This window comes from Rhinolophus sinicus, chromosome 3 (genome assembly GCF_057876585.1).
Source record: "Rhinolophus sinicus isolate RSI-liver-muscle chromosome 3, RSI-T2T, whole genome shotgun sequence".
NCBI lineage: Eukaryota > Metazoa > Chordata > Mammalia > Chiroptera > Rhinolophidae > Rhinolophus > Rhinolophus sinicus.
Genome location: NC_142503.1, coordinates 182970970 through 182996230, shown reverse-complemented (window position 1 = coordinate 182996230; position 25261 = coordinate 182970970). Strand labels below are relative to the sequence as shown.

Here is a 25261-nt window from a genome sequence, read left to right as displayed (position 1 = left end):
AGTGTTTATAAGTATTGTTTATAAGTACATTTGGATTTCCTGTGGTAAAGAGAGTTGGCCTAGTTAAAAGTACTGGTTGTTTAGTGGTTCTGTCCAGATAGATTAGAATCATAAAATGTTAATGCTGAGAGGACGTAGAGATGATCTTGTCCCGCATCCTCATTTTTTTTACATGCAGAAGCTGAGACTCTGGTAGTGGAAGTCTCCTATTTCCCATCTTCCACCATAGCAAATTTTCACTTCTGCACTTTGGTCAAGAAATGATCATACATGACCATTTTTCAGTTCCTTAAAGCAAATGGCATGGTGCTAAATTTTGGACTAGTGGGATGGGTCTATAGGAAGCTAGACAGACAGAATAAAAGCCTCATCTTCATGGATGTTAAAAGCTAAAATAGTAGCCATGCAGATTGAGATATGGAGGGCAGGCTTTAAGTAAACTATGTGCCCACATTTATCCTTCAAATAGGATTAAAATTTACTGAGGAAGAGGTTAAGCTTTTTAAAGCACTGATGGAGAACTGGGAATTAAGAGCAGGGAAGAGATGGAGGGACAGTACATTGTTAGTGTAGAGACAGATTCTGGAAAACATTTCTGCCACAGATTCAGAAACACATAAGTGTTTTTTCCTTCTCTCCAGGGGAAGGGTTGGATAAATTAAAATTAAATGTATCATTTGTCTTATAAACTTTGAACTTATAATATTCCTGAGAGAAAAATACTTGGTGGGCGTCATTAAATATTAATCATTAGAGATCAGTTTAGCAAAGACATTTTAGTCAGGTTGGAACAGCTTTTAAGAAACCAATTACAATGTGGGTTATGAAAGAGAAGTGGAAGAAACCCAGGGAAAATATTAGAAAATGCAAGTCCCTTCACCCAGTGGAATTTTTGCAGGGAATTCTGGCTAACTAGCTTGTTGAGGCTTAAGACAGCAATAAAAATAGGGCTGTGTGCTAAGGCTATAAGAATTGGTAAAAAAGCAAAAGCTAGGATTACTAACATTGCAAACAATCTTCCTTTTCAACAAATGCTTTTTAATATTTAAGTATTTGATTAAAAGATAGTAGAAATTATTTTTAAAATGTTCATCTTATGGTCACCTTGTAAAATTTACTTATATAGAAATACCACAAATTAAATATCAATATACGATTGTAGGACATGAAGGTATTTTTTTTTTTTTTTCATCTTCTGGTATCTTGATTGTTCAAAGAATTGTGAAATAATTTTTCTTTTAGGGTTTTCCTTTAGAGTTCATTTTATTAGTTACATTTCAGGGTAATATGGGGGATTATTACAGTCTTTTGAAGACTTATAAAATGTTGGAATTTAAAGACATATCAGAGTTAAGCCTCCTCATTTTCTGTATGTGAAGAAAAAGAAATGTGAGTGATTGAAAAAGTCCACAATTTTAAATTTTAAAATTTAAGTCCTAAATTTTATGCATCTATTAACAGTGTGTCAAAAAATGTGAAGCAAAAAGTGGTAGAACATTAAGGAAAAAATAGACAAATCCATAATTATAGTTGGAGATTTCAACATTTTTCTTTCAGTAATTGATAAAACAGTAGGCAGAAAATCAGTAAGGATATAGAAGACTTAACACTATTAGCCAACTAGACCTGACGTTTATAGACTACTCCACCCAACAACAGTTGATTACACACATCAAACATTCTCCAAAATAGACTACATTCTGGGCGATAAAACAAATCTCAATAAATTTAAGATGATTGAAATTATACAAAATACGTTGTCTAACCACAATGGAATGAAAGTAGAAATCAGTAACAGAAAGATATCTGGAAAATTCTCAAATATTTAGAAACTAAATAACATACTCCTAAATATCCCATGGGTGGGTCAAGGCAGAACTCAAAAGAAAAATTAGAAAATATTTTAACTCTATGCAAATAAAAGTGCAGTTTATCAAAATTTGTTCGATTCGGATAAACAGTGCTCACAGGGAAATTTGTAACATTAAGTGTGTATATTACAAAAGAAGAAAAGTGTCAAATAGGTAATCCAAGTTTCCACCTTAAGAAACTAGAAAATGAAGAGTAAATCAAACGTAAATTAAGTAAAAGCAAGGAAATAATAAAGAACAGAGATCAGTGAAGTAGAAAGCAGAAGAACAGGATGAAACCAAAACCAGGATTTTTGAAAAGATTTATAAAATTTAAAACCTTCTTCAGATTGATTAGGAAAAGGAGAAAATACAAATTACCAATATTAGGGATGAAAGAGGGATATTACTAGAACTTCTATAGACATTTAAAGGATAATTAGGAAATATTATGAACAACTCTGTCAAATAATTTGATAATTTAGATGATATGGATATAAATAAACAGCCTTAAAATGTGTCACCCAGTAATTCTACTTCTAGGAATCTATGCTAAGTTAATAAATTCAAAATATGGACAAAGCTTTATGCTCCAATATGTTTATCAAATGTTTATAATAGAAAAAAAAAGGAATCAACCTTAAATTTCTAACAACAGGAGATTAGTAAAATAAACTACAGTTAACCATAGTGATAATGATAGAGAAAATTCCCATATATAATATTACATGAAAAAAGTAGAAAACAAAATTGTCAACAAATGGTGATCTCAATATAAAAAAGTGTTTACAAATGAGCAATGGAAAAAAATGTACTGTTAAATTAGGTTAATAAGTTTATTTTTAATTTGTTAGATTATTTATTTTCTTCTTAATTTTTTATGTATTTTCCAAGTTTGCTAAGAATGAAATGTCAGTGCCATATTTTAACCATCATGTGCCAAGAAGCTTGTTTTATAATTAAAAAGATAAATTATTATTTCTCTGTGAACAGAAAAGATATAGCTTATGCTTTAATGCCAGTTGATTTTGTTTTAGAAATTTAAAACCATGCCCTTTGGTAAGAATGAATACAATTTGAATATCTTTGTGTACTTCGTCTTTCCTCTGGTAGGCGCGTTTTGAGGCTGTAATTGTACCATCTGTTTCATTCAGCAACGCCCAATCCTACATCTCCACTTCTGTCCTCTCACTGCTTGTCTCAGTTCAGGTGTCAGTGGGCAAAATGTGAGTGTGTTTGCTTTCCCTTAATTTTTCCTTTCTTCTACTGGCTCATAATCATCAAAGCAACTTTTAGCGGGAAACCATTTGTTATGCTTTTTTCTGCCATGCTTTATATAAAACCCATGATTAAATGAAGAGTTCTAGCATTGTGTGAGAACATAATGCTTCTTTCCATTTGTGCATTTTGCAACTTCACCCAAGCCTTTAGGATTTCACATCTGAACTAGAATAACCAGTCCCATTGCCCTGCCTCTGGTTGCCCCAGGTCAGCTCATTCTAAAGTAACCATTGAAATACACTTGGGACACAATATAAATCCTTTCCTTCCCAAAAGTTCTATAGTGAGTGACTTCCAGTTTCTTATGAAATCCTTCCCCATAATTAGTGAAAACTATAAACCACTTAGTTAAAAACCTCAGGGCCTTCATCTTAAATAGACTTGAACTCCCTTTTGGTAACTGAAGTCTAATGATCTTGAACCATCTGAGGATATTGTCCATGCTTTTAACTCAGAGTAAATAGGCCTTTTACAAGTTTTTATAACATGTTCTTTTTGGCCTTTCTTTTGCATTTGCATAGTATATATGTGACAGAAATAAAATATAAGCTTGGTACTTAGTATAGAGAATAATTAAGTTTGTCGAATTGTCATGTTCTGAGGCCCTATTGCATGTGGGAGCCATGTTTTGAAGAGTCTGTTTGGGCTCTCTAACCCGCAATTGTTTTGTCTAGAATCTTTGGCAGTATTCTTGATCTCTTCCTCTCCCCTGACCCCACAGTTATCCTCAGTTACAGTCTTTTAGCTGGTATTTCCATTTAACACTGTGCCACGCCAGTCTGCTCTCCACAAAGAGACCAGAGTAATCTTTGAGAAACATAAATCATAGCGTCATTCCTCTCCTTAAGATCCTTGATTGCCGCCTGATGCACTTAAGGAAAAATAATCCCAAATCCAAATCCTACCTCTGGATCTCACTGTAACCACTTCCACCAGGCTCAGTGTTCCTAAGCCACAGGGCCTTCCTTCAGTTCTTCACACACACCAAACTCTTTCTTACCTCAGCACCTTTGCAAGAGTCTGGAACATCATTCCTAGACCACTGTTTCCTGCTCCCCATTATCTCCAACTTTCCCACCCTCTTCCCATACGATTTTGCCTGGCTGAGTCATTGGTTTTTACTCAGCATTGAAACATTGCTTTAAATGGCACCTCCCGGAGAGGCCTTCTCTGGACTGCAAATCTAATTTTAGTTTGTTCTATTATTTCCTCTTCTACTTATAGCGCTTATCATTGTTTTTCATTACATTATGATTTTTGTGTAATTTGTATAATGCCTTTCTCTCCTGCGCGCCTGAAGATTTCATGACCGTGTACCTCAATGTTTTGTTTTTTTCTTTATCCAGAACATAGTGCTCAATAAATTATTGTTGAATGAATGACTGAAAGAAAAAACGAATTGTGTAAATGATTAGAAAACATTCAAGAGAAAAAAATTGCAACTTCACTCTCATAGAAAAGTATATTAAAGCATCTATTTTTAATCTAATTAGTAAAATTATTTGAAGTTCCTATTTTCAGCTAACATTAGGGGAAAAGGACACATCCATATAATCCATGAAGAGAGGGACCTTTTCTGTGTTCATTTTTATTTATGTATTAAATATGCATTGAATGAGGAAGAGGATTAGTATAATCATTACGGAACGCAATTTGGCTAAAAGTATTTAAAAACATCATATTATTTTTATTAACCCGGAATTCCACCTAAGAATTTGTCTACCTAAGGAATAGTCCTAAATATGGAAAAGGTTATATATTTAAAGATATTTCTCACCATGTTATTTATAGGAGTAAAACACTAGAAACCACCAAAATGCTCAGAAAAGCATGCTATGCTAGCTAAGTGTAGTAATTCACTAGCTAGTATATGCGTAACACATAAGCTAAAGGTTAGGATAATAAAATGACTTTTAAAATGTAGTATTAATGTAAATACATGAAGAACACAAAGTTTTACATCAATGTTTACAAATCCTACCCACAGGGATAAAAGACTGGAAATAAATATGTCATGCTATTAAGGTTATGGGTCATTTCCTTCTCATTTCATATTTTCTGTAACATGCACAGATTTTATTTTTTAATAAGGGATTGTAATTGTAGTAAATTATGGTATAACAACTTGTATAGTGAGGTTCAATTTCACTTTCAGCACATTTAAATAAATCCCAATTCTTACATTTTGTAATCAGAGAACTGAAATGCTGTGCTATCTTTTGTAGGGTGACAAAACCTTTGCCGAAAGTTCCCATGCTCATGGGTTAGATCACTCATCCTCTTGGCAGGATCATGGTCGCTTCCTGTCTAGTCCGCGATTTTCACACTTGAACTGTAAGTAATGAAGTCCTATACCAGTTTTAAAATTGGATTTGAGAAAATGCAACTCATGGAAAAATTCAATTCAATGTAAGGCCAGTACATGATAATATTCATGTTATGAGTTTGGAAAAAATTTCATTATGAATCATACAAATAATGCCACCCAAGTACATTTACAATATTACCCAATTTACTAAAAATACATATGGAATCCCTTCTTTGTAGACCTTAGCCTTATCATAAAAAACTTAAAATGAATCACCCAAGGTAATAATCTTAACTAAGCAAATTTTGTGTGTGTGTGGAGTTCGCTGGTAATTGTGGATGATTGGGCAAAGGACATTAGATGGTATTATAATAAAATTCAAATAATCGAAACATGGAAAATTTTTGCATAGAACTATTCAGAAATATATACTCTTGTGCAAAGAATAAGGATATCAGTATGACCACAGGCTAGCTTTCATCCTATGAATACACTGTAAATATTAATAAAACATCATTCACATCAACAAAGTATAGTGTGTTGATCCAGGACACTATCTACCACCATCTACCCCCTTGCCTTCCCTACTATGCTTAAGTCTTCAAGTTGCAGCTCGTATGTAATGCCCCTAAATAATCCTTCACAAATTACAGTTTTAAGTATGGTTTCTGTTATGAGTGCCTACAATGTGTTACAATTTTTCTTTAAAACCCTTCTCAGAATAATTCTGGAGTCACTTGTTGTTTGAGTGAGATTTTTTCCACTGATTCTTCTCTTCATCAAAGAGTGACCTCCATGATGATGGGAGCGGAGTCTGTGTTGTACACCACTGGTTCCTCAGCATCCTACATACTCCTTGGCACATGGTGAATACTCAGTTAATATTAGATGACTGAGTGCATGAGTTGTTTTCTTTTAAGTCCACTTTTATCCAAGCCATTGGGACTCAAATGTTATTTAATGAATTCTTATGCAGATAATCATTTAGGACTTTGGTTTACCATGGGCATAGAGTTTGTACATTAAATCTCTTATTTTTAAAAAATCTAGGTTGCTATAAAGTGCCAATATAAACCACAAGGAAGTAGGTCAAATCCAAAAGTGATAACTCTCATTTTTGCTGATTTATATTTATGGATTCATTGGATAAATATTTATCAGTTTCTGATAATGGTTGGTTTTCACTATATCATGATATTTTACTCCAAAAGTTAAGCATTTTCTCTTTCCTGACTTAACCATTTAACCGAGTAAAGTTATATATCTGCATAAACCCGCTGCTATTCTAATCTGGCAGCCACCCCTCAATATGAATCATATCTCAAGCTGGTTATGGTACCTCAGAATCTAATATACACATAGGTCAAATTTTTTATTTTTCATATTAAGCAATGGAAAATTTCCCTTACGTCTGTTTGATGTATATAAAAATGGAGGAGGAGGGAAGGGACAAAGCACCCTCAAATATCTTAGTATCCTATCCATTTGGCATTCGTGAGCCCGGAGATGAACAGCACCGTGATATGAGCACAGACATCAGGGCTCTGTTGCTGTTTCATGTTTCCATCATGACTTTCATGAGGCTCCCCAAAAAGGCACCTAGAAGAAAGTAGTTAGTTAGAAGACATTAAGGGGGAAACATCAAGCTTTTTAGACTTTTATTTAATATTATGACAGGAAGTGAAGAAACTGTGTTCAGCTTTCTACTCAGTAATATTTTACTACTAGCTATGGTCATTTCTCTAAGATACATTCTTCACAGGCAGCCATATGTTTCTACATAAATGACCTGGCTCAAAAGGAAATAAATAAGAATAAGAAAAAAATATTACTGAGAACATAATTTGGGCAAAAAATACTTATTGTCTATATTGTAAAACCTGACTGAAAACATTTAGCTTAAAAAATAAACATTTTTGTTAATTTAGTGATAAATTAATTAATTTATTAATTCATAGCCTTATGTTTTACTGTTCTTTTTGACAAGTTTGTCTTATGATTTTCATCCCATACCTACCTAAATGTTTTCAAGGATACTTTTTAAAAATTTAATCATAGGTACCGTATTGTTAATCATTTTAAGTGATCGAATTAAATGTATTTCATATTATTATGTAAGTCATATTATTATGATTTAATATGAATCATTTAATATGATTTATAGGATTTCTAGAAGTCATATTATTATTTGCTTTTCTGATGACCCTTGAATTTTCAATACCTTTTTCATAATGTGGTATTTTTAGAAGTGGATTAGGATTGCTCTGAATACTTCTCTATTTTTGTAATGCAAACAATTTCAGCTTAGTTACAGAAATTGTTCTGTAATTTTTCTTTAACCTCCTTTTAAACCTCCAAAATTACAAAGGAGAGATGTCAACACCAACATAGAGAAAAACAGAACCTACCATAAATTGATACTACAAGGAACAGGAGATGTTTAAAAATATCATTAACGCCCTCAAAGACATGAGAGAAAAATATCACATCCATTAAAAATAAGAGCAAGATGCTATGAAAAAAGAACACAGGATAAGAGGTCTCAGAAATTTAAAATATGATAAGCAAGAAAGGTGGAAAATGAAGTTGAGAAAATCACAAACAAAGTAGAAGAAAAATAAAAATAATGGGACGATAGGAGAGAAAAGATATTTATAAAATCAGTTCAAGAGAGAAAATACCTGGTCAGTGAGAGTATTGAGATGAGAGAACAAAGAAAACAGAACAAAGGCCAGAAGTGGGCAGATTAAAAGGGGCCCACCCAACAGGTCAGTACCTGTTGCACTGCTGTCATCCTGAGATGTTTCTTCACCCTCTTCCTGTGTTGATGCCCATGTTTCTCAAATCCCATGCCTTTCTCTGCTTGTTTTAGTCCTTTCTTTTGTGGGAGCACATCAGAGAAAGTGAGGTAAATGTTTTCAGTCTTTATATTTCCAAAAATGGACTTTTTCCACTCATACGTAAATGAAACTTTGACTGGCTATAAAATTCTAGGTTGAAAATGTCTCCTTCTGAAGTCATTGCACAATTGTCTCCAAAATCCAATGCTGCTGTTGAAAATCTTATGTCTTTTTTGTTTTGACTCCCATTCCATTGAAGTGATCTTCTCCACCATCACTAACTCCCACTCTCAGTCTGGGGAACTTTTAGGATCTTCTCTTTAACCCCAATGAGTTGTGTGATGCTATACCTCATTGTGGGTCTTGTTTTATTCACTTTTCCAGCTACTTATTGGGTTGGGAAGACACTCATGGTCTTTGGTTCTCTCATATCAAACGAAGAAAGGAAAGATTCCATCAAGAAAGTCTTTAGGAAATAAACTTTGAAAAACTGGTAGACTATTTGATTCAGTTGAGCATTTAGGAAAAATAAACTATTAACAGAAATGCAGCAGAAATAATTGTGCTATTAGACACAATTAAGGATGGTCATCGAGAAAGAGCAAATTAAAAAAACAAAAATAAAGACATGGGTCAATTAATAACTCCAAAGGAAAAAATGAGCAAGAGAAGAAACATTTTCATAGTATACCTATTAGGTTTGTGTCAGCCATATTTACATAGTCATAATAATGTAAATACTCTCTATTGACATAGCCAGAAGTTCAGGTGTGACTATATAGGGAGGATGGGGTGAGGGGAAATGGATGGGTGTGGATAAGTCTAAAAATGATAAATCAGAAAATAGCAATATAAGCTTCTTTTATTTACAAAAATTGAAGTAAATACAGAAAATAAACCTAAAAGAGTTGATTGTGGTTGGCTCTGGGGAGTAGGATTGTGGGATTGGGAGGGATGGAGCAAGACACTGCCGTCTTTCTATGTAGCCCTTTGGTGCTATTTGATATGTGTATGTACACTTTGGCTAAAAAGGAATCTTACAAAAATAAAATGTTACTAAGAAAATTCCAGCTTTTATGTCTGACTAGCAAGTGTTCAATTTTCTTGCTAACTTCTGAATGGAACGTGAAAGCTAAGGGTTGGAGTTTAGAGTAGTTTGGACCTGTATGGAGACGTGAGGAGTAAATAGCTATTGGTGCTGAAGCAGACATGAGTTTATGAGCCCACAGGACAGGCTCCTGCCTACTCAAGTTGGGATTTGTACTGGATGAGGCCCTTTTGTCTATCCTGTGGATGCTAAGGCGTTCATTCTGCTGACTTAGGGGCCCTGTCAATCTGTGACCAAACTAAAGCGTAGAATCACTGACCATGGAAAAAACAAAGGAAATGGGAAAATACTGCATAATTTGTGGTCTTTGAAATGATCCAGCATTAATGAAAGTTTGTTTTAAGTAGTAATTTATGTCAGCTTTGTGTAGTTCAGGTCAATTCAAGAAAAGGTAGATTCCTTCTGCCAGGAAGAAGGGGAGAAATGTATAAATTGTAAGTTTATATTACCATTGGAAATGGGAACACAGAAATCCATTATTTAGAGCCATGATTACTACCAAATTTATCCTGGCTGGCTAGAAGTTATGGCCCTGATTCAGGACACTCTTTTAGAAGACTTGGATTCCATTACCTTCAGCTTGTAGACAGTGGGGGCTTAGTAAGAGAGACTCATAATGCCAGCTTTTGAAGCTGTCATTTTTACTTTTTATAAGTAGTGACTGACCACTAGTCTCCATGTATAGCTCCTTTTAGGCTAAAGGAACACACTCCAGCACAGGGCCTTCACTCCTGGGGCCAGGACCAGAACAGATTTGAATGAGCTCTGGAGTAATCGGACAACTTCTCAAAACCTCCAGTCCTTTGACGTTATAATGCTTGATGTTTGTGGAGTTGGTATCTCTGCACTAAAATTTAAAAATAAATGCAGGTTGCAAATTTTCTGCAATTCTAAAACTATTGTAAATTATGTGTATTTAAATAAATGATCCCAAAAAGAAAGGACTAATTTTTCATATGAAAAATGTTATCTAAGCATTATTATAGGCATTAGAAGTGAATCTTACATATTAATTTAACTTGATATTCTTAGAAAAGCAAGTCAATGATGAAAGTTGCAAAAAAGAACTCTATTTCACTTCCTTACCTCAGTTTACATTTCTGTAAAAAAAAAAAAAAAGAGAGAGAGTTTAGTATACTTAGTTTGTGTTGTGAGGTGCCTTTAGTGGGAGTTTAAGTTCCTCACAGGAAAAATAATTTATCCACGGCAAGAATAGCACACTCTTTTCACTCCCATGTTGTTCTTCAGGACCCACCTGGCTTACCCTGAATAGACGCTTCATATATAGTCTGTCCTCAAACTTGTAGAAGAAAATGCCAAAGATTTATGGCAACAAAAATATTGGAGTACTGATAAGGTGAAAAAAAATGTTATTTTTTGTTGTTGTTTTTGAAAGGATGTGTTTATGCTATGAAAGCAGTCTTTCTGTCTCTCCATTTTATAGGTTCATTTTACATGATAGGGATTTTTTTTATGACTATCTTTTCATTGACCAGTTAGGTGCCAGATATTGTTAAGTAATTGAGTTCTGATGTTTGCAATTTGAGAAGGTACTCCCTAGGTGCTTTCTAGAAAGCAATTACAAAATTCCCAATTGGCTATCTCTTAAAAATCTCTTATGTATATTCAGTTATTCAAGCAACATTTACTAAAAGATTATGTACAAGGCTCTCTGGCTCTGGGGGATACAGCAGTGAACAAGACAGAAGAGGTCACCTTGTCTCATGGAGGTAACAGGTGCTATGCAAGGAAACCATTTCAAATGGTGATTGGTGGTGTAAAGGTGAAATGATAGAAGATACCTGGAATAGAACTGCTACTTTAGATTAAGGATCCGGACATGCCTTTCTGAGGAGGGTACAACAGAGCTGAAACCTGAATGGCAAGAAGAACCAGCTGAGTTAAAGTTGGGTGGGAAGAGTTTTCCTGGGAAAGGGAGCAGTAAGTGCAAAGGACCCGGAGAATAAAGAGGTATGGTTTTCTAGAGAGATGGAACACTGCATGAGTGAGTGAGAGAGAAAGAGAAAGAAAGAATGAGGTCCCAGTGGAGCCAAAGTCAGATGTTTGGGTTTTATTCTAAGTTCACTGAGAGGCCATTGGTGGGGTGGGGGTAGAGGGGCTACGCAGGAGAGTAATCTGATTTAGCTTTTAGAAAGATAATTCTGGTTGTGTGGAAAAGGCGACAAGATGAAAATAGGAAAAGAGAAAATGGTGGCTTGGGCTGGGGTGACGGTAATGGAGGTGGTGCAAAGCAGAACTCAGTTGAATTTGGAGGCATAACCGTCAGAACTTACTCTTGCATTGGAAGAGTGGAGCAGGCAGCACAAAGGAGGGAAGGGTCCAAGGTCTGAGAAACTAGGTAGTTGAAAGTATCATTTTCTAAGATGGAGAAAAGTATGGGATGGGCAGACACCGGAGGTTAGAAATCAGGTGGGAGGATTTCAGGTGGGAAGATTTCACATAAATAGTTGGATATAGGCTTCTGGAGCCCAGAAGAGAGGTAAGAGGTAGTAGAATAACAGTAAACCTAGATTGCAAATCTATTCTCAGCTTCCTTTTGTGTAACAGAATATTCTGTAAAAAAAGGAAGCCCTTAAGATGTTGCCCTCCTAAATTCTGTGTGTGCTCTGTATATACTGACAACGCACACATCTTCCACTCTAAGATACTTCAAATCTGCCCTCCCCAAATTTAATCACATGAATATGGCTTTTTTTTGTTTTTTTAAAATATAATAAACTGATTAAGTTTATTCCTACATTGAAGGTCTGTTAGAAAACTAGATCAAATGCAATGATTACTTACAAATTTAAAGTGCAGAGATTATACTTATCTAGGTTTATTTGTCTCTTTTCTTTTACCTTACCAGCATTTACCAAAAGAACAGTTGCTCCCGATTCACCTTCAATCAAGGAAGATGCCACAAGTTTACCAATGGAGGGAACAAGTCCACTATCCAAAAAGGAGGCATACGAAAGCAAAAAGGGCAAAATGTAATTAGTTGAGTAATTACATGAGGGTTTTATAAATAATAGCATATCTATCCTTGTTGCAGTTTCGGCCCAGAAGATCTCGCAGACATATTCGAAGCTTCTGCTCTTCAGCATTGCCAAACACTAACATGAAATACAGTTGGTTCTTGCGAATGATAAGTTAAACCAATCCAAGTAATATCAGCTCGTGAATGACTTACAATTAACTTATCAGCAACTTACACCAGCAGAGAAAGTGATATTTTTCACGTTGCATTTTCTTTTTTCAGGTGTGGTCAGTCACATTTTTCCATCCAAAATTTGGATTTATAATTGAGGTCTTTCAATTACTGGCTAAAAAGGAGAAAACGAGTTCGCCTTGAGGCAGAGGTTGCTAGCACTTTAGATTCAGGGAGTGTTTATATACAATTGATGTTTTTAAAATGCTTTCTCCCTAATAAATTATCATGTGTTATAACATGTCATGGAGATATGCAAATATAATATTAGTTCACTTTATAAATGCTCAGGATCGTTACATTCACCATCTCAGCAGCCTATTATTACATGCAGCGTCTTAACCTTATTTCCAATCATCCACATCTAATAGCAATAAAGAATCTACAAATGCTATCTGAATTGAAGAGCCAGCCCTGTAAAGAATTTATTGCAGAATTTATTTATTTGTCTCTTTGTGGCCAAATATCCAACTGCGATCACTTTAGTCATATCCTGGACCGTTTTGGTTTACTCTGACCGAAATCACAGTACCAAACTCCTGTGTCCATGAGATTTGTTCTGCAAGAGTTCTCGTATAATTTGATACTATCTTTCTACTTTCAGTACCTCAGCTTTTTTCAACATCCAAGTGTTGTTCAGAACTTAGCCTCTTTCCTTGCTAATCTACCAGTGGAGAAAGAATTGTGTTAAATGCTAAATAATGGTCAACATCCAGGAACTAAATCCCCATTGGGTCATGGTGGAAAAATTATGCACAGACACAAGGACAATAAAGCAATACCTTCCTAACATGCATTACATTTGGTGTTTGTTGAAGTACACTTGCTTGTTAGACTTCTCAGATTTCATAAAGATGCTCCTCTCTCCACTCAAGATATGTTCTCCCAACTTACTGTATTTGAATATGCAGAAGACATGGCACTCTCTTTCCACGAATTTTAATGCTACGATTACTACAGAAGATGAAGGCGTTTTATATCCCAAGATTACATAATACAGTCTGAATAACCTCTGAGAGTACAGGCATTCATTTTGTCACTTATTCAATTCCTAAAACCTTTTCCTGAGTTCCTGCTATAGGCCAGTCCGTGTGCTAGAAAGGCAAAAAGAAACCAAACAGGTGTTCACGTCCCAAGGTTTGTTTGGCATTAGGCATTACCTGAAAAAGGACTGATGTGCTCGGGGTAGCTGGAGAAATTCTGGATTGGACAACATTAAACAGGTTTGGTTTGGTTTTGTCTAACCTCAGGACTGCACGCCGTTCACGTGCTAAGGAACAGTGTGAGGTTTTAGTGGAAATGGGCCATTTTGAAAGAGGGGCTCATAGTCGTGGTGCTCCACGTAACCTGCGTCGCTCTAGTAGCATTTGGGGTAGTAAGAAATTCTGTCAGGATTTTCATTGCTCTTTTGACCAACACCATAATATTGTATCTCCTTGAAGCTGAACGACTACCTGGGGAAAAAATAAGGGAGGGAATTAGCAGGTTTTATTTAAGTCCTACAGATAACAGTTACATAGCTTCTCCCTTCATGTACTAGTAGGAACTTCATGCGTAGTCCATTCTGTGTGTTAGGAACTGATCTAAACCATTCTTAGCCCATCCGTGGTCATTGAAAAAAAACCTGAAATATGTCAGGCCAGTTAGACCTGAAAGCTTGAGGTAACTCAAATTATTTACTTGGCAAATCCTTGCAAACATATTCTGATGGTTTTATAACAGAATGGACAGGGATCTTATGAAAGACCTTCTTAATCTGAAAAAAAATAAACCTATTATATCATATTATGGAACGCCGTATGCGACTGCTGGATGACTGCAGGTGTCAGACTTTAAATATGGAACTTCAAAGGGAAAGTCAGCTTTTTGGGAGCAACCGTTTTGTCAGAATTCTTTGGCCCTGTGTTTGCATGGAGTTAAATTCAAGGACCCGATCCTCTGAGGATTTTTCCTATCTCTTGCAGTCCCAATATGCTTGAGTTGGAAATCAAAAAGAATGCTAAAGAAACACTAATAGCTTGATTTGTACATTTCAAAGCCAGCAACTGTTTTTTTCCTTTACTCACCCCTTTGGCAGGATAATGTGTGATATTAGTTGTGGCTAGTCAGCCATGTTGCTTTTAGCACTGGGACACTGGAAGGGATAAACCTTATTCTTGCAACGAGCCTGGTCCAAGACTGCATTTGAAGATTGACCTTTTTGGTTTAATAATCTTGATTCTTCTGGCCATCTTTCTCCCTAAACACACTAAACTTCCATTGAAGTTACTGAGGACCACAGAGGGGAGAAACAGCTGGGAGAAATCTGGCGTGATGTTTTTCCCATTGGCTAATGTCATTATTATTTCCTTGATTAGTAGTGTCTGATTTGAAGGTTGGAAACCAGTTGGTTATATAACATCTTAGGCATCCAGTTTCCCCAAACCACCAGCTTTTCCTCTTATTGTTAGAGTTTATACATTTTTACTAATCAAGAGAGAGATGAAATCTGTAGCTTCACAAAATAGTGCACAGAAGGCAACTGGATTTAAAGGTTAATAGATAAAAAATGCCTGCCCACTTACCTAAGAAAACAAGCCTTTTTTTTTTTTTTTTTTCTCCTTTCAACTATGGTAAACGCATTTTCCATTTTGAGGCTTGGATCATTGGTATGTAAAATGTATTTAGAATCACAATAATTATTACATTTTCTCTCATCTGTACTGAATCTTATAGTTAAATAACAAATACTGTTTTACATGGGACCAAATTTGTACATATAATTAGATGGTGTATTTACTTAGCAAGCCCTTTTTTAGGAAGGGGCAAATACCTCAAATTCTTTTATCCGCAATTTGTACTATAAACCCAACTACACATAATATGGTAGCCAAGAACGTGAATGATCATGAAGTGATTCCTTTTCCAAGATTCTTACACTCCCTCCTCAAACAAACCATCCCAGTATTTTCTCTCAATTCAAAACAAAAAGAAAATTTGTGATTTTCATGGCCTTACAATGAGGAAGCTGTCCTCACGAAAGCATCTGGTTTTCTTGGATCAAAACTAAACCATGAACCTTAAGCTGGAAAGTAAATTTGGGAAAGTTTGTATATAAAGCCATTTCATGCACCAAAGTTCAATATAAAAATAGTTACATCTTTCAAATTTTAAGTTCTCAAATATTTAGCAATAAAAACATATCAGCTTATTTCTACTTGAGAAAAGAAATTTTAACCATGAAAGATTCCATTTAGTTTCATTTCCGTATAAAATACGACACATCTAATTTAAGGTTAGGAAAAATACTTACGTCTAGAAGCAGAACTTTAGATTCCAAGCCCCAAACAGATTTCAAAGAAGTCTCCCTTGATCTTGATTAGTAACAAAGTGAACCAGTCTGCTCTGCTCTGGTGAAACTAGCTGACCTTGAAGTTGTAACCTTACCTGCCCCCAGCTTAGTCTCCCCTGATCTATCCATGCCTATACCCACATGCTACCTAAAGCCAAACCCAACCCAGCTCACTCAGTGTTCTACCAGGTCAACCCTACTGTTGACCTCTGAAGTCTAGTAATTCTACAACCCACAACAAAGGGGCAGGCTATCTGGGATTTGTAGCACCTGCATTTCTTTCAGGACCAGCCAGTTAGAAAAGGATTTAAATGTCACATGTCTTTGACTACTCTCATGTTTAAAACTAGGAATATGTCTGTAGCTGGGTGTCTCTTCTTCCATAACACAGCTTGACTCTGATGTGGTACAAAGCCACGTGACAATTGTGGGTGTGAGCTTGCTGCCTTGCTCTGTAGGAATATACTGGATTTCTAAACATAGCATCATGTTAGTTCCCTTGCAGGAGGATAGTTGAAACAATATGTAATTGGATGACCTCCACCTTTCCAAATGTAGCATCTTACGCCTTTGAGCATATAAATAGGAACATGAGAAAAAGTGCCCCTAGAGTCAAAATAGAGCCATACCACATTTATCACAATAGAATGATCATTCTAACAATAACTTGCTATGTTTTAAGAAGTTGAAGTTGCCCAATTGCTATTCCCTAGAGTGAATGCTCTCTCAAAGTGGACCTCCATGCCCAGACTGTCTTCTATCATCTCTCGACAGAGCCCCACAACTTGACACCCTCTCATTTTTTAGTCTTCAGTAAAGCATTTTGACTGGCATTAGTTAAATAAAAACGAAAGTTACAATTTAGCCTTAAATATTGGAGCCCTGGGTCATCTTAGCTGTATACTTCACTGGAAATAAAAGATTAGAAAACTGGCTTGAAGAGATTTTTTAAACAAAATTAGTGGATGTTAAACTACCAACAGTTCAGATGTTATAATTTAAAAGTAAGAAAATATTCTGAGGTAAAGGAGGATAATATTGTATGCTCATTAGTTCGTCACTAATTCACAGTCTTCTTTAAATTCTGATTTCATATTTTCTTAAAATACTCTTTTAAAAAAAAAAAAAAAAAAAAAGGACACGTCTAATTTTTATAGTGTCAGGATTTCCATCAAATTACAGTTTCCTTTTATTTCTTCCTTAGAAAATTTTCAATTTAGAATCAGGTGTATTTTTGTGTCATTGAAGCCCACAAGAGTTCAAATGGCTTTTAAAAGCCCCAAACACTTGGCCAACAATGTGAAAACATATACCTTAAGATAGTGCAGCTCTCTGTGTTCTTGAAATACTGTATTTCAATTCGAAATATTTCCGCCCTCCAAGAGTCTTTCATATCTTTCTCTTGGATCCACAGTCACTTGCTCAAGGAGCTCAGGAAGCACGTTTCTGTCCTTTGTTTGGGCCAGCTTCTGGACTGGAGTGATGCGTGCTTGTCCTATGCATGCATTTTAAGACATCGGGATAATGGAGAGTGAATGAGATTAATAAATGAAACACAAGTGTTTTCCTAAGGATGCGGGCAGGTCTGTTACCCATGAGTGAAAGGCTTCTCTTGGTAAAACAAGATTGTTTCTCTTCATCCTTTGTGTGCTGATTCACAGCTCATTTTAAGAGCAGTATTTATATGTGCTTCATATATCAGGAGGCCCTATTTAATCAGCTTCTCTCCCTTAATGCCAAAAGAGCAATTCTGAAAATGTGTATCATGTTGTACATAGGATTTAAAAATCTAAATTTCTAATGTATCTCCTTTATAAGCTTTTTTTCCCCCTTTTCAGTTCTTGAAGCTGGCTATTATCAGATCATAGCATAACTCTTATTCAATGTTATCCCTAGGGTAGTGGTAATGCTAGTTTAGATTTTGTTTGTCCATTGTTGCTGAGCACTTAGCTGGATAAGGAAATGAAGGATGGCAGGAGTTCTGTAAAATGATCTGAACACAGAGGAAGCTGGGCTGCCTTCAACAACACACATTTTAAACTGTTTACTTGAAAGAAAAAAACTGCGGTAGCAGTCCATCCTTTATCTGAAGCAGGGTCCTGGAAAGCAGCATTGTGAGACATCCTGTAGAACCTGACGTGTGCATTGGGAAGTTCTAGTTCTGATGAACGTTGCACCAAACCATAAAGTTCTTTATGGACACTTTATGGACTGCTTGCTGACGTTTGGATCTGGATGCAAAGTGTCTTCCTTTCAGATAGTTTTCAGTTTGAGTACTCTGTGCTTGTGTCTCATTTTGGATTTTCATTTGATGCTATCATTAAGCCCACTGTGAGTGAAGACACAGGCTTGATCTACAGCTTAGCATTTTGAAAACTTCCCATCATCCTGAACCTCAAGCTGTCAGTTACCAGAAGTCAAGCAGCCATGGCAGCAAAACCATCTAACATGGTGGCTTTGGGGAGGTTGAAAGAAGTTTGGAGAAACCAAGGAATTTTTGCCTGTTTTTTCTGAGCTGAATAAAATAGATGCATCAGTTCTAACGAGGCACTTCCTGCCCAGAGTCACTGGCAGAGCAGCCTCCTCCCAACAGCTGCAAGCTTGAGAGACCTCACGCTGCTGGCCAAGTTCATTCTGTGCTTTGACTAAGACCACAGCCAATGAAGCCAATGTGTATCGTGGAAAGAGTTTCCCATTTTTTCCATTGGAGAAGTCTTTTGTGAGGTTAGTTTGTTCCAAATTAACAGTAGTGGTCATTGCTCATTTTTTTTTTTTTTTTTAAATTTTAACTGCATGTAAACCTACGAATTAGACTCCATTGAGAACAATAGTTTTCTGTAAGATACATATTTTGGGGGGCTAGTATTCTTTAAAGCACTGGTTCTCAAAAGTGTGGTCCCCAAATCAGCAGCAACAGGAGCACATGGGAGCTGGTTAACTGACCAATTCTCTGGTCATCCCCAGACCTAATGATGCAGAAACTCTGGAGGTGGGGCCATCAATGTGCATTATTACAAGTCTCACAGGTGATTTAGGTGCTCAAGTTCAAGAGCAATGCCTTAAAGGTTTGATGATGCCCTTCTCTGAGTCTTAGTCTCTATCCCAAAACAAAGACAAGAACACGGTTTCTTTTCCAGGTGATGTACCGAGTACTCTTTTAAAATTTGGTTTTCAGTATCATGTATTGTGCCAGGTGTCCAAGCTATGGCTCCAGTCCCAAGGGCCACTCAGATGAAGGACTTCAGGTAGCTTCCCGAGATGTGTAATGTATTACCAGAGGTCACTTCCCCACCTGCTCTGCCTGCCACATTTCTATTAATCAGAACTCGCCACCCATTCAGGATCATCATCGAATCATCGAATTAAATCGGGACCTAGAGGGTAGCTCTTCCCTCTGGTTTGAAGCATAGAACTAGTATTTGGTTATCAAAAGGGTATGAACTTCTTCAGGGCTGATTTCTAATCCTGTTCTTCATCCTTTCCTTCCCAGGTATTTGGGAACAACCTGATTTGGGGCATTGGTCCTGTGTTACCATTTCACATAAAATTTCTTTTTTTTTTTTTTCTGTCCATACGAGCCGTTCACAGTCATCTGCTATGTTTCCAAGTACCATTTACAGACTCACATTGTGACCTGAGGAAAGATTTTAATTTGAAGACCATTAGACATTTAAATCTCATCCAGCTTTTCTTCACTATATACAACTAAGATCAGGGATTTATTGTATCATGCCATCTCTTTGTCCTTGAAAGACTGATAATTAATGGGCATGTATAATTTGTCTTGGCCCTTTATCTTACATTTTGTACCCACCATTTTATATAGTTGATAACTGGAGAGCTTTGTTTCAAATCAAGTTTCTTCTCCTTATTTGCTCAGTAATGGACTAAATCAAAATCTACACAAAATTTTCTGATTCTGAAGTCTTGCCTAAATCTTTTTTAAGAACTCCTGTCCATTTCTGAACACTTGATGTAAGTATTACACTATGTTATAGAGAAACAGTATTTTTATGGAAGAGTGCTTAGTTATTGAGCAGCTCCAATATTCTAGGTCCTATCGATAGTCTTTGCAAAGGACACCCCCTGTGCCCAGCCAACTGCAGCGATAAAAGTACTGCAATAAATAGAAAGCAAGTAAATAGAGCAAACAGCATGACCCCTCAAACTGTGTTTAAAATGTCTTCAATTATTGTATGGTTTGGAATTTGTACCAAGTGGTTATATAGATACTTAAAAAAAAAAAAAAAAAGGCCCACACAAATATACAAAGGGATTCTATTTACACTTGCTGCTATCTGCTTTGGAAAAATTTCCCACTGTTGAGAGATGATGCCAACAACATACTTACATTCATAAGTTACTTAGCACTAGTGGCCTTCCACCCAAGAAAGCATTATTTCCATTAATTCAGTTGTCTATCCATTTACTCATTCATCCTTTAACTCATGTAAGCCTATTATATCTTATGTAATTGGCTAAAAACATTTTCTATATATGTTACCAACCTCAACCTTGTCATTTTTAAGGATTTATATAGAATTCCTTCATTTGGTACACTGTAAAGTTGATTAGCTGGACATGTTTAAATATGTATACACTTCATAATTCCTAGTTACCAATTATAATAGTTATGTAATACACCATTTGAAATTGATACAACTAGACTTGCGTAGCAAACTAGATTTGCATATGCTAAACTTTCGTTACCCTTCAACATCTTGCTGTTTATTGCTTTCCTCAGAAAGTGGAATGAAATGGAACTTTTGAAAAGTAGGTAAAAAATTATTTATATTTAGATAATATCAGATAATACAGGAAGACAGCCAAGAACCTTACATAATCTTGATCTCTTTTGAGTGTAAACACAAAAGATGAAGGATCAGTTCAGACATAGCCATACAACACAAAAACGATCCTTCCTGTTTTAATATTTTGCTTTTGGGCAACCTTTATTTGCCAGAAACAAGAATCTTGTGTGTATATGCAAAATTTATCATTTGTCGGGCACTACATGAAGATTAGATGCAAATTCTCAGAACCATTACCGAAGATGGGCTGAGCTTCTCATAGACAGATCTCATGAGAGAACAATCCAGTTCTGGAGCCACTGAGACCCAGACGTCCAGCTGAACAGCTGCCATCCTGTGCAGTAACCGCGAGATCACGGCGTTGGAGCTGTGACCATGTGTTATGCATTTCTTATCCTGACGCCTGTGATTGAGGTCAGATGTTCTCTACCCTCAATCGTGCCCTTTGGGACTCTTTATATTTCTCAGTGGGATGTACAGTCTCAGACACTGGGACCACAGAGCAGCTGAAGAAAAATTTTCCCATGCAGTGTTCATGCAAGTAGATGTTCAGGCTAAATTTTTATTACCCTGAAATGCTTAGTATTTACTGCTTTTCTCAGAGAGTGATTACAAGTGAACTAGAAACAAAGTAGGCAGCTAAAGGAAAATAAGTTAAAATCGTCTGGGGTCTGTAACCCAAGTGCTTGAAATATGTTGAAAGCGTGAATGTGAAAGGAATCTTCTTTTGTCCACATGAGCAGACAACACAGTTGAAACCTACCAACTTTCCTAATGTGATAACTGACGCTCAGCAAAGTGGCAAGCACCAGCGTGAGATCCATGCCTATTTTGGTACTGATCTCAACACCACAACTTTATACAAATGTTTGATCAAGTTTACAAAAGTAACACTGTCTTTTACCAACAGATAAGTACTTAGCTTTTGCTGGTAACATCACGGGAGCTAATTCCCAAGATACCCATGACTTGTGTGAAGAGCCATTTCCTAATGTTTGGAATCCAGGAAGGATTTGGGAAGGTCAGACCGTAGTAAAGCATCACCATTTTAATATTTGCAGTGCATTTTTCTAATTATTAGCAGAAGGCCCAACATAGAAAAATGTGTGTGAGAGAAACCAAGAATTAGGTATTTTTATTGTTATTTCAATATCATCAATTGTACATCTTAATTCTTTTAGTCAGTGTTGGATCCAGAATCCAAATCTTTGAAAGCTATATAGAAAACTGCAGAATGCAACCAATGGTATCCAGACAGCATCTTTATTTGATACATTATGTCTAGATGCTCTAAATGTATTTACCACATTTCTAAATTGCAAGATCCTTCACTAGACAGTAAGCTCTTTGAAGAAAGGCATTGTGTTTTGCCTAGAACAGTGGCTGGCATATTTTGTGTTCAAAATACATTTGCTTACTAAACCAACCACACCTGTACTCAGCCATCTTTCCCTATCTATTATAGTGAGCAAAAGGTGTTTATTAACTGATCTTGATAGCCAAATTGGCAATGTCTTCTAGCACTTAACAGACCAGTTACCTGATTGTATTCATGAAAATTCAAATCACAGTGTCCTTGGAATTTCCACCAAAGGGTTTAAACCATTCCTTCAGTGCTGCGAATGGCAGGAAAATCATACTGATCAGCTAACATATGTGTGCCACCAATAGCCATGACTAATTTATCGAGCACGAAATATGCTGAGTTTCCCATAGTGGATATCAATAAAGTATCTGTCTTTTCATTGCATGCATCATCTCCCCTGTGTTTGTGTAAGTATACAGTGGAGGCCCGAGTGTGTGTTGGACATCATATTTGTGGATTTTTATAGTGATTCCTGTCATCACCACATAATTCACCAGGACTTTTCCACTGGATGGTTAATGTGGAACAAAATAGCTGAGATTGTAACATATTGGTGCCTTAAATCCCAAGTTGATTTTGCAGTATGGTATTTTAAAGCAAGTGGAGAGACCCATATGATGTATTAACATCTATTGCTCCATCATTGTTGACTTTTCAATATCGTCTCCAGCAAGCTGTGCTTCACCCTCCCTATGCAATATGGCAGGTAAATCTTTGCTGGGCCAACAAGGCCTGCCAATACCCAGCTAATCTGTGCTGATTGTGGTTTCCTTGCCTATTCATCCCGCCATCATTCCTTTACTTCAGGATGTTTGGCTTGAGACACTTGCTTGGTTCATATGCCAATTTCTTGTCAGTTAGCAATTTATTTGCTGACTTGGGCTAAGTGTCTGCTATAAAAATCATTTGAATTGTGTACTTCCATCGTTCTTTGTCTTTACCTTTAGTACTTCCTCTCTCTCCACGTTGTTATTGCAACCCGAAACCCTTTCTGCCAAAGTGATGTTTGGCATATTTTGAAGTTTAAAGTTGAAAAGTTTGAGCTTCCCAAGATCTGGCACATCCAGGTGTTTTGTTATGTTTGTAATCATACAGTGTGCTGAAGCAGTGGGCGATGTGCTTTTCACATTACAACCGTCTCTTATAACTCATGAACCAAGCTTCCTAAGCCCTGTGATCCAGCTGTGTACCATGATACAGCTAGATGGTAGTTTCTCTTTAGTGTGGGTCCCATCACACAGCCTGATGCTTGCCAGCTTGATAAGAGATGATGCTGACGGTGATACACTTGTGGTGCATGCGCAGTGAAAGACTTAACTTTCCTAATGATACTGTAATGAAGAAAGTGTGTGCTATGCTGCCTAGTTCTCGACAACACAAACACTGGCATAGTCCGGAGCCATCGCCTTCTTCCACCTCCCTAGCAGGATATCAGTCATAGCTCTCATAGCTTCAAAGGCATTGTGCTTTGCCTAGCACAGTGGCTGGCATATTTTGTGTGACTTGTCCTGAAGCCGTCTATTGTACTGAACTAGGAAAAGGTACCGCCAACCAATCAGTGACTACCGAAAATACAGCACTGTAATGAGTGCTGTGAAATATGCCAGGAAAGTAGGATTCCTGCTATTATTGCTGTTTGGTACTCTGTTAGATTGAATGAATGCAATCTAACAAAAAAATAAATAAAGATGCTTTTAATTCCTCTCCACATGAAGAAATGCAGCACTTTCCTTTAAAAAGGCTGTTCTCCCATGCAGACAATACTTAATTTTTGTTCTCATTTGGCAGGATACATACTAGAATTTTGGTAGGCTTTAAAAATAGAAGCTCCTAAATATAAATGCCACCTGCTTTTTAAGAGAACATTCTTATTATTTATTATATTTCCCCAAAGAATTTTAAGAATCAGCTTAGTTTTCTTTTTAGGTTTAGATGTTAAAGTAGGATAAATTCGGGTATTTAAAATGAACTAGAATTTACATGCATCTAAATGGATGGATTTAAAAGCCCATTGGCTATCCTGCATGCTGAAAGGAGTGGCGTGTTGGGTCCAAAGGAATCCTGGCTGTTTCTGCCACTAATTGCCTTTATGACATTGAGCCTGCCGTTTCACCTCTGATGTCTCTTAGCTGTTAGTTGAGGAAGTTGGACTAAATAGTCTTCTGGGTCACTTTCCATCTCTGACAGTCTGGAAGTCTACTACTGAAATGTACAGTGGCGTTCTCCACTGGATTGAGTGTGGACAATGTGTAGTCTGAGTATCTGCCTCCATGTTAACTCTAAGAGCTACCAAACCATCTTTGAATTATAAAGCTTTTTTGTCAATGATTTATTCAGTAATGACCCTTTTGTGAAATCATTTAACTTGCATAACCCACCTTTCTCCTTTCTCCATGTTATGTTTTGCTAAAAAAAATCATGTAGGATGAGAATTCCTGCTCTAGTTTCTAGCTATGCAATTAGGGGTAATTTACTTAACATTACTGAGCTCATTTACCTCATCTGCACAATGGAATTTATTGTGTCTACTTTAAGAGGGCTTTTAGGAGACATTTATATAATGACACATGAAAAGTGCCGGGCTCAGAATATGGCCCATGGTAGTTTTCCATAAATGAACCTTACTTTTTTCTACTGTCTAAGCCTGACCCACTTCATAGAAATCTCCCCTGAACTCTGAGATTCTTGTCTCCCTATACTATACAGCAACACATCACCTCAAATATGCAATAATCAGTGACAAAGCTAATTAGACTCTAGAATTAGCCTATTTATTCTCTTAGATTGTGTTAATTCACCAAATATTTACTGAGTGCCAGTTCCTTAGATAGATGGTTATATAGATAGATAAACAGATAGATACTATATTGCTACAAACATATCTTTATATCTTCAAATCTTATCTTCAAATTGTCATATGTGGCTAGGAAAGAGATGTGGATACTTTATACCTAACGCATACTGTGTGCTATTATGTGCCAACACTATTTTGAAGCACTTTGTATATTTTAACTCATTTAATTATCACAACTCTCTGATGCTGGTGTTATTTATCTTTTTCATTTGAGAATACATCTCAAATGAGGAAGTTGAGGCACAGACAGATTGAGTAACTTACTCAAAATCAGATGTGGGTAAGTGTGGAGCCCACATTG

General features: G+C 36.3%; 1 protein-coding gene across 9 annotated transcripts in view; it reads left to right on the top strand.

The window, feature by feature from the left end:
* The window catches only part of CEP128 (centrosomal protein 128), a 345597-nt gene extending 332758 nt beyond the window's left edge, over positions 1 to 12839 (top strand). For all 9 annotated transcript variants that reach the window (XM_074327098.2, XM_074327095.2, XM_074327093.2 and 6 more), the window contains 2 exons: positions 5357 to 5465; positions 12257 to 12839. In XM_074327098.2, coding sequence (XP_074183199.2) covers positions 5357 to 5465; positions 12257 to 12384 — 237 coding nt within the window. In that variant the 3' untranslated portion in view covers positions 12385 to 12839. The remainder of the gene's footprint in view (positions 1 to 5356; positions 5466 to 12256) is intronic.
* Positions 12840 to 25261: the final 12422 nt, after the last annotated feature.